The 13,330-nt window shown below is 45.0% G+C and overlaps 1 protein-coding gene across 6 annotated transcripts; it reads left to right on the forward strand.

The window, feature by feature from the left end:
• The first annotated feature begins 21 nt into the window (after positions 1–21).
• Positions 22–12,370, forward strand: C6H12orf73 (chromosome 6 C12orf73 homolog). Of its 6 annotated transcripts, XM_032346557.1 has the most exons (4): positions 69–172; positions 3,069–3,206; positions 3,963–4,082; positions 11,890–12,370. In XM_032346557.1, the coding sequence occupies exons 3-4, from the start codon at positions 3,975–3,977 to the stop codon at positions 11,983–11,985; spliced, it is 204 nt and encodes a 67-aa protein (XP_032202448.1). In that variant the 5' UTR covers positions 69–172; positions 3,069–3,206; positions 3,963–3,974; the 3' UTR covers positions 11,986–12,370. The 6 variants fall into 6 exon arrangements, with proteins under 6 accessions (XP_032202445.1, XP_032202448.1, XP_032202451.1 ...); XM_032346560.1 differs by lacking the exons at positions 69–172; positions 3,069–3,206 and adding an exon at positions 3,451–3,594 and having other exon boundaries at positions 3,951–4,082; XM_032346555.1 differs by lacking the exons at positions 69–172; positions 3,069–3,206 and adding an exon at positions 3,509–3,594.
• Positions 12,371–13,330: the final 960 nt, after the last annotated feature.

Genomic DNA, 13,330 nt, shown 5'->3' on the forward strand with positions numbered 1-13,330 from the left:
GTTGTCACGTGACACAGACAGCCCAATCATGTTCGCTTCCCTCTCGTTGGTTCTCCTGCTCGCCGCTTGGCCTTTCGGGAAGGGTGGAGGACAAAAAGGGTGGGGTGAGGGGGCGCTTTGCTCACGTCAGCTTTTGTCCGCGGGGACTCTTCGGTGGTGGGAGGATCGGGAGGTGAGAGGGTGATACATTTTGGGGTGCTGTGTGGGTGGGACGGTTATGCGTATCAGCCTTATCCAGACCAGTCCACGTCAGTTTTTTCCCGATGAAAAAGTATTTTGCGTTGATTATCAGGTATCGATGATCAAAAAAGTGAGTTTGGGCGAATAAGAGACATCGCAGTCAGAAAACTTGGGAGTTGACGTCACGGTGCCTTCTTGGGCCTCAGTGTCCTCCTCCGTAAAATGAGGGTGACTGTAAAACTGCTTTGTAAAATGTAAAGCGTTACATGAACCACTGTCTGCTTTAATTTGTGTATATGAAAATAATTTTTCAGGTGTATGATAGATGCCATTTAAGCACCATGGCTCCCTTATTATCTTACAGACTAGCCACTGTGTTTTATGTCTCAATGGCTCTTAGAGCTAGTTTTTGTTTCATTAGTGTTCAAGTTGTCACTGCTGTTTGACAAGGACTTTATTAGCTCACCCTTCCGGGGGGGCGCCCGGGTGGCTCAGTCAGTTAAGTGTCTGCCTGATGTTGGGGTCATGATCCCAGGGTCCTGGGATGGAGCCCTGGGTCTGGCTCCCTGGCTCCCCTCCCTGCTCAGAGGGCAGTCCGCTTCTCCCCCTACTCCCGCCCCTGCTCATGTTCTCTCTCAAATAAGTAAGCAAGTAAATAAATAAACTCTTAATGGAGATAGGCTTTTCTGTTTTCCTGTTTTGCATGATGAAAAACATGGCTGCTGTATTAATTTTTCCCAGTTAGGCTGCAATAACAAATGACTACAAAATCTTGTTACTGGGGCGGTAGGTGCAAGAGCACCTGGCTCCGGGAGTCCCAGAGGGACCAGATTTGGTCACATACCACTGACAAAATCCAAAGGCAGAGAGAGAAATGGTGGTGAAACAATTTATTTCAGTGAAGTCAACACTGGGAAGACAGACTAAGTCCCAATGACTGTATCCAAACCGCGGAAAATACTTCTAGGTTTATATAGGGAGAATGTGGAACAAAGGTCTGTGGGTAGGTGTAGGTGGGCCATAGAGGTCTGGTTGATCGTTGTCCCTAGGTCAGTCCTGCTAGGTGTTGCTTGCCCTATTGCTTGAGGGGTACTTCCGGTTCCCAACATGGGATGCATTACCTGCTGAGTCTTTAGCTGAGTTAAGAGATAAACTGGAAAGAAAATTTTAGTCATTTAGAAAATACAGACTGTGGTCAGAACGGAGGTAGTTGAAGGGCTCTTTCAATCTCAGTGGTTTACAGCAACCAAGATTTATTTCTCACTAATGTAACGGACTGGGAACAACTATCGCTCCGTGCTTCATGTGTCTTCATTCTGGGATCCAGGAAAGGGCTTCTGTGAGTAAATCCAGAATGACTAATTTGTCTTATATCCATTGCTGAAATGAAACTTCCAATATTTTTCAACTTTTCAGAACTTTTATGGATGCTCTGTCCATTAGTAGGTACTGTTCAGAACCTGACTCATGGTGGGTGTCCGCTGAATATTTGTTGAATGAGCGAACACAGCCCATTCTCTAGCTCTGTTTCTCTGTTTTTTCCAACCACTCAGGACCATAGTCCAGAAAAGTTTCCTGTAATGTTTTATTTATTGATTTGAGAGAGAGAGCATGTGCATGAGTGTGGGGAGGGGGAGTGTGGGGGAAGGACAGAGAGAGGGGGAGAGAATCTCAAGCAGACTCCCCTTAGTGTGGAGCCTGATGTGGGGCTGGCAGGCAGGGCCAGTTTCGTGGGGGTGTGACCTGGTGCACACCAAAAGAATCCATAAAAGAGGAAATTAAAAATTGGACTTTGTTAAAATTAGAGGGTTCTGCTTTTCAAAAGATCATTAAAAATTAAAGACAAGCTATACACTGGGAGAAAATATTTGCAGATCATAATCTATCTGATAAAAGATCCATAATATATAGATGATTAAAATAATAAAAACCAATTAAAAAATGGATGAAAGATTGAACAGATACTTCACCAAAGAAAATACGAGCCTATAACAGTATTCTCAACATCATTAGTCATGAGACACTATTACCAACCTACCAGAGTGCCTAATATGAGAAAGACTAACCAGACTAGGTATAGGAAGAGGATGGAGAGGAACTGGAAGTCTCAAAACTGCTGCTGGAAATTTGAACTGTATACCTACATTGGGAAATATCTTGGCAGTTTCTTAAATTATACACCCATCTACTACATGCTGCAGCCGTTCAACTTCTAGGAAAGTATTCAATAGAAACGGAAGCATATGTTTACAGGCTCGTATGGGAGTCCTTTTGGTACGTTTCACTGTTTATAACAGCTTTATTCCTTTAAGTCCCAAACTGGAAACAACCAAAATATCCACCAAAGGTGAATGGATACATCCATTGTGTTACAATTATACTCCGCAGTAAAAAGTGAGTGCAGTAAAAAGTGAATGCGTGCAGCGATGTGGATGAATCTCAAAATAATTGTGTTGCATGACATAAGCCGGACCAAGATGCTACATAGTGTATGGTATAATTCCATTTACATAACATTCTAGAAGATGCAAATTTATCTATCGTGACAGCAGATCCAGAGGAGACAACATGGGAGGAAGTAGAAAGCGGCACAGAGAAACTTCGGGTATGACAGAGATGTTAATTATTTTGCTTGTAGTAAGGGTTACACAGGTGTACACATGTCAAACCTCATCAATATATATATTTTAAATATGTCGTTGATGTCAACTACACCTCCATAAAAGTGTTTAAAAGGTGAGTGTAGCATGATTCATGTCATACATACAGCACGAATCCTTCATAATTTAGTCCTGAGTTAGCTTTTTCTCAACAAAAAATCCATAGTCACAGCACCATCCATACACGCATAGATTAAACAAGGTCGACTTCGTTTTCTTTTATTCCAGCGGCACCAGCAGGAACAGCCGGCTGAGTGTGGCTCTGTTCCCGGGCCCCAAAACCGCGGCGGCAGGAGAACGGACAGCGCTCGAACTGCACTCCCGGGAAGCACTAGTCGGAGTGCAGTCTCCTCCCGCTCCTAAAAGGTGGCAAACGCCAGCAGTTTCCTTGGGCGTGTGAAAGGACGCACGAGGCAAGAGTCCTGCCAGCTGCGAGACTCGACATCTGCCAAGGAAGGCCTACAGGGACGGTAAAGGGCGCACCGAGCGCCTGAGGCTGGGAAAGCGCTGGGAACTGGGGGAGGCGGGTGGGGGGCGGGGACGAGAAGGGAAAAAAAAAAAAAAGAGCGGGCCGCGCTTCCCAAGAAGGCCGGGATCACGTGCCCGAGCGGGCGGCGGCACAGCCCCGGCTTTCCGGCCCCGCGCGGCCCCCAGGCCCTGTACTTTCGGTTCCGCCGGCAGGTTGTCTGCTGCGACCCGGGGGCGCACTTCCGCTCGCCCTTTGACCCGCTGCCCTACGCCAGTGCGTTCTGCGGTACGGGGTCTCGGGGCGCACCTGTAGGGCCGGTGGGGAGTGCGGTGTGCATTTGTTCCGCTAGAGTCTGAAAGGGCGCGGGGAAGCCACAGGGTATGCGCCTTCCGCTTGCGGCGCAGGAGCTGCTCTTAAGTTGCGCGGGCCCAGCCCCCACATTGAGCCCGGGGAAGGCTGAAGGCTGCGCGCGGGCGCTCGGCCTCTCGGCCTCTCGGCGCTCTCGCGTCCCAAGTGAGCCCACGGGGCGCGGGGTGGGAGACGACCTGGGGGTCCTGACCCCGTCCCGCCCCTGCCGTGTGCCCTGTTTCCCGGCACGGTTTCGTCCTGACCTGGGAGCCCGGTAACACTGCGCGCCTTTCCTCCCCGTGCAGCACCCCCTAAGCATGCCCGCGGGAGTGTCCTGGGCCACCTACCTGAAAATGTTCGCGGCCAGCCTCCTGAGCATGTGCGCCGGCGCCGAAGTGGTGCACAGGTACTACCGGCCGGACCTGGTGAGTGCCGGAGGGTCCTGCTTCCTGGCCCCTGGACCGCTCCGTTCTCCTCCCAGCGGCGGAAGCGATCTTAAAACGGAATTAGAAGGACCATCTGCCCTGAGCGTAGAGCCTGATGGCGGCATTGCATTGCCGTTAGAGCAGCGCCCGGCCTGTTCTTTCACGGGTCTTACACAGTCACTTGGCTGCCACCGGCCTTGATCTCCTACCATTTACCCCTTGTTCCCACTGTTGCAGCCACCCGGTTTCCTTGCTGTTTCCCACACTCTTAAGGCCTGCCCCCATCTCATTGCCTTAACTTTTCTCATCTTGGAATGTTTTTCTCCCAGATCTTGGGTTGGGTTTCTACTTGAAAGCGTCAGTCTGCTCAAATACCTCCTCCAGCAGTGAGAGTGCTTTGGACAGCTCCTAAAGGATTCCTCCTCCTGTTACTCTGTCCCAGTCCTTTGTTTGCCTAGAGGACTTGTCACAGTTTGCAAGTATTTTATTCCTTTTGTCTGTTTACATGTTCTTTGTTTCCTCCACCAGCATGTAATCTCCGTGAAGGGACTGGGCCTTCCTGGTTCACCCTTGATCTCAGTAGCCTAGAAAAGAGCTTAGAATATAGTAAATGCTTGATAAATATTTGATGAATGAAGGACGAGGAAATACGGCAGTTCAAGGACAGAGAAATGTAAATGAACTTTTAGCATTTTAAGCATTCATTGAATTAGAACTGGGAATTAGAGGTGCTTTTGAGGAGTTTCGGTCTTGCAGAGCTGAAGGCAAGGAAGTGCAGTGGAAATCGTTACACGCACGTTGCTGGGTGCTCTGCTACAGGCGTGAGTAGAGTGGTTGGAGCACAGTGTGGAAACAGTCATCCCTGCCTGGACTCTGGAGGGGTGACACAGACAACCATCCATTGGTCTTTCTAATTTCAGCTAACTGTCAGCTAAATTATGGGGGTGTTTATTCTTGTTTTCAGACAGGGCAACTGAGATTCAGAAGACAGGGTGATTTCCCAGGGTCTCATAGCTTCTTGGGGATTTGAAGCCCAAGCTTTCTGTTCAGTGTTTCTTTTATTATTATTATTATTATTATTATTATTATTATTGATCCTGTTAATGAGGTAGTACCGCACCTTTGTAAAACATTCAGATTGAATTCAGGCATGTAGAGTGGAATGTGAAAATCTAGGGCTCCTCCCACCCAACTTTCTCTAGTCTGCTACCCTCAAGTAGCTACCATTTTTTGGTTGGCGTGTACTTGCAGACTTTTACTATTGTTGAGATACACATGCGCCTGCGTGCACACAAACACACACACGCACAGTGGACAGGGTGTTTCCCCCCATGGAAATAGGAATTCATATACACATTTCTCTGTAACCTGTTTCTTTTGGTTATTATCTATATGAACAGACACATGTTTATATCAACAGCCTTTTTTCTTTCTGATCATTGAATAGCGTTTTATAATATGGATGTTCCGTATATTATTTAATCTCCTATGGACATTTTGGTGGTATCTAAATACCAAACAAATAATTGTTTTTGTACAAACAATGCTGAAGTAGCTCTTACCAGCAGGGACTGCTTCTCTTTTGAGTTATAGGGATGTGTCAGGGTTACTTAGTGGAGACAAAAATGGGTAAGGACCTTCCACAGAAATGCAGTTGAGTCACTAGCTCCTGAGGAATAGACATCAAGCGGGCATTACAAAGGAAGAAATACCTGTGATTTGCCCCTGGGAAATTGACCTTTGATTCACCCATCTCATTATAAATAGGAACACGCAAGGTTGTTACCAGCAGCTTCTTTGACCTTGGCAAGAGGCTTGGTCTTGATCGGGCACAGATATCAGCAGTGGGGTACCTCTGTAGGGCTCTGAAGGCCAGGGCTGGCTGGCTACATGTAGGATGCTGGATGGTTTATTAACATTTAAGGAATTTATGTTCTTTCGCTGTGTCTCTTGGTCTTGTTCTAGCAATGACTGTCACTATTGTAACAACTGCTGGCCTTTGTTGGCGTCTTTCAGTCTTTACAGCTAGAAGGTCTGGGTGGAGTCCAGACTCGACCATGACAGCTGCCTAGAGTGAAAGCTCAGTGCTGTCTTAAGGGAGCAGCGTTAAGGATGCCTTTTCTAGTTGACCAGCTAAGCTGCTCAGGATTAGAATGGAGGCAGGGAATCAAGGCAGATGTTCTGTCCTGGAATACAAAGTGTGCTTTTGCTTGCGCTTCCGTTTGCATCTCCATTTACTTTTTTCCCTTTTTTTAAAGACTTTATTTATTTATTTAACACAGAGAGAGATCACAAGTAGGCAGAGAGGCAGGCAAAGAGAGAGGGGGACGCAGGCTTCTCCCTGAGCAGAAAGCCCGATGCGGGGCTCCATCGCAGGACCCTGAGATCATGACCTGAGCCAAAAGCAGAGGCTTCACCCACAGGCACCCCGCATCTCCGTTTACTTTTGCATTACTTTTACTGGTCCTCTTTTCCTTAATTTATAATCTACTTAATATTGAAGGTCTACTTAAAAAATGCAGTCTCAGTGATGTAGGAAAGACGATAGGGTTTGAAGCCGATGGCCAAGAAAGAATTCTTGAGATGTCTTTGGTGCAAAAAGGTGGTTTTATTAAAGCACGAAGACAGGGCAGGAAGAGCTGCACTGGGTCATGAGGAGTGGTCTATTATGTACTTTCAAGGTGGGAGGCGGTTAGGGATACCGTAGGCCTCTCAGGTATTTTGGAAACCAAGTTTCCAGGATCCTCATGGGGCCAGGTATTGTCAGGGAAAGGTCATTTATTACTTAGTAAAAACTCGGTCACGAGACTCCTTGTTTATATATCAGTGGGTCGTATGCTTGGGGGATGATTGCTAACATGTATCTTGGATAAAGGAAGTTTGAATTTTTATATGTTAAAATAGACTGACAGGATCTTGGGGGTAGGGCTAAGGTTGCCTTTTGCCCTTAGCAAAGTAGTAACATCAAAGCAGGTGAATCCCTAGAGGAATGTCACACTGCCTGTTTCAAGGACTTGTCAGTGGGCCATAGGTAATAAGAAAATTTAATTTTTTTTTTGGTCTTTGTTTACCACATCCTTAGGATTCATTTTATTTTATTTTTAAGATTTTATTTATTTATTTGTTAGAGAGAGAGACAGCACAGGCAGGGGGAGTGGCAGGCAGAGTGAGAAGCAGGGAGCCCGACACAGCACTCAGGACTCCATCCCAGGACCCTGGGATCATGACCTGAGCTGAAAGCAGACACTTAACTTATTGAGCCGCCCAGGTGTCCCAGGACTCATTTTAAAGTGTTCATTTTTGGTTGTCTCCCGACATACCCATATATACACAAATTGCTATTTAGAACCTCTGTTGATATTGCTAACCTTTGAGTCAGTAAACTTACTAGTCTTAAAAATTGATTATATATTTAATGTATTTAGTAAATGAAAGTGCTGTTTTTCTGAAGCAGGAGAGCTAGGTTCTTGTCTCATGGAGTCCAAGAATGAATCTCACGGACAAAGAGTGAGTAAAGTGATAGAGTTTTTATTAAGCAAGAGTACAGAAAAAACTCTCAGGAGTGAGAGAGGGGTCCCGATAAGGTTGGCACTGAGGGCTTTTAGGGTTGCTTTTTTTCTTGAAGGCTAAGCAGGGAGCTTAAATCTTTTTGCCTTCTCTACAGGCAGCACTACTGATTAAGAACTAGTGATAGAATCTTTAATGGCTTACCTAAGGGTCTGTTTTTTTCTGTTGACCACAGGAGACTGTCATGAAACGACTCCCCACCTCGGGTGGTCTGGAGTGTCCTTTATCTCTGGTTTCCTTCCATCTCCACGTTTTGGGGATTTTTGTGAGCCCGATCACATAGCCCCCTATCGATCTCTCCCTGTCGAACCCTGCCTGTCCCTTACTCATGTCTTTTAATAAAAGTAGACTTGTCAGGGTACCTGTGTGGCTCAGTTGGTTGAACTGCTTTCTGTGGCTCAGGTCACGATCCTGGGGTCCTGGGATCAAGCCCTGAATTGGGCTTCCTGCTCAGCGGGGAGGCTGATTCTCCCTTTCTCTTCCTCTGTGTGCTCGTGCTCTCTCTCTCTCACTCATTCTTCTCTCTCAAATAGATAAAAAAATCCTTAAAAAGAAAAATTGAATTGTCATTTTAGCTTTGTACTGTATTGGCAATTCAGATTTCTCCAAGTGTGTGCCTCTCTGTGTGTAAGTGGGCAGTTGTATATACTTTATAGAAATTTGAATCATGCTGTTGTATTTTATGTTTTTATTATTTTTTAAAGTTTTTAATTTTAATTCCAGTTAGTAAACGTACAGGGTCATATTAATTTCAGGTGTATACTGTATTTTATAGGGCTTTGTGACTTCATATAATTTCCTTTTGTGACCCTGGGGAGAAAAGCATCCCTTCTACATTAATTAGTTTACACAGTTTAATGAAGGTGAAGCAAGCTACATTCATTCTTATACTAAAGGGATGGGAATGTCAAAATCCTAGCACTAGTTTTAAGGTAGGAAATTGTCAGATAGGGTACTCTGGCTTTTGCTCTAGTTCCCATCACCGATTTTTAAAAACGATTTTATTTGTCAAAGAGAGAGAGAGACAGACAGAGGGAGAGACAGACTCCCTGCTGAGCAAGGACCCGATAGGGTATTCCATCCCAGAACCCTGGAATCATGACCTGAGCTGAAGGCGGCTGCTTAACCAACTGAGCCCCTCAGGTGTCCCCCCATCACTGATTTTTTAGAAGGTCATTTCCACTTCAAAATGAGAATTGTGCTGTGAAGCACATCCCTTAACTCCCTACCTCTCCTGTGATCCTGACCTCAAGCCCCACTTTCTTTCCTAAACTATTTTATTTCTTTTTTTTTTTTTTTAAAGATTTATTTATTTATTTATTTGACAGAGAGAAATCACAAGTACACGGAGAGGCAGGCAGAGAGAGGGAAGCAGGCTCCCTGCTGAGCAGAGAGCCCGATGCAGGACTCGATCCCAGGACCCTGAGATCATGACCTGAGCCGAAGACAGCGGCTTAACCCACTGAGCCATCCAGGCACCCCTAAACTATTTTATTTCTTTAGGATTAATTAGTTGTTAGATAAAAGAGTAAAATGAACTAGATCAAGGTGTTTGAACTTCAGGGATTGAAGTGCTATAGGACATCACAAGTAGGCAGAGAGGCAGGCAGAGAGAGAGGAGGAAGGAGGCTTCCCGCTGAGCAGAGAGCCTGATGTAGGACTCAAGCCCAGGACCCTGGGATCATGACCTGAGCCAAAGGCAGATGCTTAACCAGCTGAGCCACCTAGGCGCCCCTAATCTTGCAGTTTTATGTAAAATAATCTGAGCAAAGATTTTATTTCTCCAATTTTATGAGCTTATAAGGGTCCTGAGCACAGTCTGTTGATTTATTCATTCAGCACAGTCTTTTTGCCTGCCTTTTATAATGAGGGGCATCCTGTAGGGTTGTAAGAAATAAGGAGGAAATTACGGTGCGGTCCCTTTCCTCAGGACCTCACCGTGTAAGCTGATAGCTGGTAGAAATAGATATGCCTCTAGGGGTGCCTGGGTGGCTCAGTCATTAAGCATCTGCCTTTGGCTCAGATCAGGATCCCAGGATCCTGGGATCGAGCCCCATCGAGCTCCCTGCTCAGCGGAGAACCCGCTTCTTCCCTGCCTGCCACTCCTCTTGTTTGTGCTCTTTCTCTGACAAATAAATAAATAAAATCTTTAAAAAAAAAAAAAAGTAGCTATGTCTCTGAATCATGACAAACATTTCCACTTGCATGTGCAGCGAGCATGTTGCAAACTGAGCTGCTGGTCTTTTCTCCAGCAGACCTGCTCATCTTGAAGCCTTGCCTGTCCCTGTGGATGGTGACTCCATCATGCTTGTTGTTCAGGCCAAAGCCCAGGAGTCCTCTTTAACGCCTCTCTCCTACTACACATAATAGCAGATCCCACTGGCTTGATCTGAAAACTACATCTGGAATCTCACTGCTTTTCACCACGTTCGCTGCTACTACTACTCAGTTCAAGCCACGGTCAGCCACCTCTCACCTCAGTTTCTGTGATGGCTCCCTGATCTGTTTCTACCTTCCTGCCTTGCTCCCCTGCAGTCTTTTCTCAACAAAGCCACCGTCTTCTTCTTCTTTTTTTTTTTTTTAATTATTTATTTGACAGACAGAGATCACAAGTAGGCAGAGAGGCAGGCAGAGAGAGAGAGAGGAAGAAGCAGGCTCCCTGCTAAGCAGAGAGCCTGATGCGGGGCCCAATCCCAGGACCCCAGGATCACGACCTAAGCTGAAGGCAGAGGCTTCAACCCACTGAGCCACCCAGGTGCCCCCACTCCCTTCTTTTTACGCTTGAGTCAGATCATGTCATTCTGCTCAGAACTCTCCAGGGACTGGGCATCTCTACACCCGTTTTTCCTCTGTCGTCATCCCTTCCTGACCTCTCACTGAATACTTTATACCAGCGCTGCTGACCACCTTGCTTTTCCGTGCACATGAGGGCACATTTCTGCCTGAAGTCCTCTGCATTTGTGTTCCTTCTGCCTGAAACACTCCTAGATTAGCCGCATGGCTGGTTTTCTGATCCTCCTTGATGTAGATCTTTGTTAGAAGTCACCTTTTCAGACAATACGCACATGAGAAAATGCTCAGCATCATTACGCATCAGAGATATGCAAATCAAAACCACAATAAGATACCATTTCATCACCACTGCGATGGCTATAATTAAAGAAAACCCAAACAGCTCATGACAGGTGTCAGTGAGGATGCAGAGAAATTGGAACCTTCATACCGGGCTGCTAGGAATGGAAAATGGTACAGCTGCTTTGGGAAACAGTCTGGCCGTTCCTCAAACAGTTCAACATAGAGTCATAGGACTTAGTGATTCTACATCTTGGTTTATACCCAAAAGAAATGAAAACATAGGTCCACACCTTCTTCTTGTACACAGGTTCATTTAAATGGAATCATATAACATGTGGTCTTTTGTGACTCAGTTTCTTTCCCTTTGCATGCTTTCTAGGTTTGCCCCATATTGCCAAATATATCTGTACTTCATTTCCTTTTAGGACAGAATAATCTTCCATCGTAAGAATAATAGCAGAGCTCTATCCCAGGTCCGCAGGATCATGACCTGAGCCAAAGGCAGATGTTTAACCCACAGAGCCACCCAGGCGCCCTAGACTGTTATTGTTTTTGAACAGTAACAAATTGATTTGAAATCGGTTCAGAACGAATTGATTCCTAATACTTGTTTTCTGTGCCGGGCACATGGTAGAGACTCAGTAAACAGTGCAGGAATGAATTTCAGATTGTGGAAAGCTTTATTAAGATTTGTGATCTGGGCGCCTGGGTGGCTTAGTGCGTTAAAGCCTCTGCCTTCGGCTCAGGTTGTGATCCCAGGGTCCTGGGATCGAGCCTCACATCGGGCTCTCTGCTCAGCCGGAAGCCTGCTTCCTCCTCTCTGCCTGCCTCTCTGCCTACTTGTGATCTCTGTCTGTCAAATAAATTAAAAAAAAATCTTTAGAAAAAAGAAGATTTGTGATCTGTCAGTTAATACTGATCTAAACGCTCCCTTTGTGAGTCCCGCAATACTGGAGACACAGCCTGGGCAGTAGAGTCCTGTAAGTATCGGGTTAGAAACGGACTGACGTGGGCCGCAGGCTCTCCTAATAAGGATTCATCATTGAGTGCACAAGAACTTTTGTGCCCCTTTTTTTTCCTTTTTACTTTCTTTCAGGTCACACTGAATTACAGTCTAAGGCAGCCCTGGCATCTATCCTTTTTGTTTTCTTTTCTTTTTTGATAGACAATACCTGAAATTCCACCAAGGCCTGGAGAACTCAAAACGGAGCTTTTGGGACTGAAAAAGAGACAACACGAACCTCAAATTTCTCAGCAATAGAAACCTCAAAATACTTAACTCTGCCAAGAACTCCATGAATAATATTATAAATATTAAATATGTATTTTTAAAGTTTATTGAGTTAGCCGGATTGTCTTTCAGCACCTAAAGCGATCCTCACGGCACGAGGAGGTGCCCAGGTGTTAACTGCTGCACTGAGATTTAATAATGGATTGACCAGTGTTTCTTGGAAACTGCCCAAGTGTATATCATCAGCTTTTTTAATGTGGTGGAATAGATACTTAGCCTTGAATATCATGTGAGAAAGAATATTTACAGTGTTTCCTGCTCTTACAATTCTGGTTTATTTCTCTGAGGAAGCTTGACTGTCATGAAAAATGGGAATTATAAATTAACTATAATAAAAGTGTCATTGACAATTAAAGCTTACGGTGTGAAGTTAATATTTCTCTAAAATTGGACACTGCTATTTGTACCAAACTGAATTAAGTTGAAATATTTAAAGTTTGAAGTTCTTTTGGAACTGTGTACTTAACAAAATTATAGCAGATGTCACTCGGACTGTCATAAGTTCATCCCCACATTTGAGAAACCATGTTTCCATGTAGTTATTCTTAGAAAATATATTTTAAAATAGATGAAAAGCTTAACTGAGCTTCGCCATGGGGTGAATTGTGTCCTCTCCTCAAAGATGTTGAAGTCCTACCCACCCCCCCAGTACCTGTTTTGTGACCTTATTTGGAAATAGAGTCCTGCACATAAAATGAAGTTAAGATGGGGTCATTGGGCTGGGTCCCCAATCTAATCTAATGTCTTTATAAGAGGAAAATGCCATGTACAGAAAGACACAGAGGGAGAGCACCGTGTGACAGCAGATCAAAGATTGGAGTCCTGGAAGCCAGGAATGCCGGGGCTGGAGAGCCGTCACCAGAAGCCAGAAAGGGGCAAGGAGGGGGTTCTAGCCAGAGTCTCAGAGGATGGTCCTGTTGACACCAGGATTTTAGATTTCTGCCCTCCAGAACTCTTGAGAGAATACATTTCTGTTGTTTGAAGCCATCTGGTTTGTGATACTTTGTTATGGCAGCCCTCGGAAACTAAAACAAATATTTCAAGTCTTTCTCGGAGTCTATAAATAAAGGACAAAAGTAATTTATAGAGCAATTGGCTTTCTATTTAGGGCTATTTTTCCAAAAGAAGTTTTTAGAATTCTATGTTCTTAAAGGTAAGATGTAGGCTTGCTTCTTAGCCAGTTAGCTAATTGCTACATCACATAAATCTTTGGGGTCATTGTTGAAATCTTAAAACCGGAAATGCAAACAACATGTTTGTGTTTTATATGCCGTAGTAAATACCCTTTTTGGTTTAACAGTGTAAAGCAACTAAA

This window comes from Mustela erminea, chromosome 6 (genome assembly GCF_009829155.1).
Source record: "Mustela erminea isolate mMusErm1 chromosome 6, mMusErm1.Pri, whole genome shotgun sequence".
Lineage (NCBI taxonomy): Eukaryota > Metazoa > Chordata > Mammalia > Carnivora > Mustelidae > Mustela > Mustela erminea.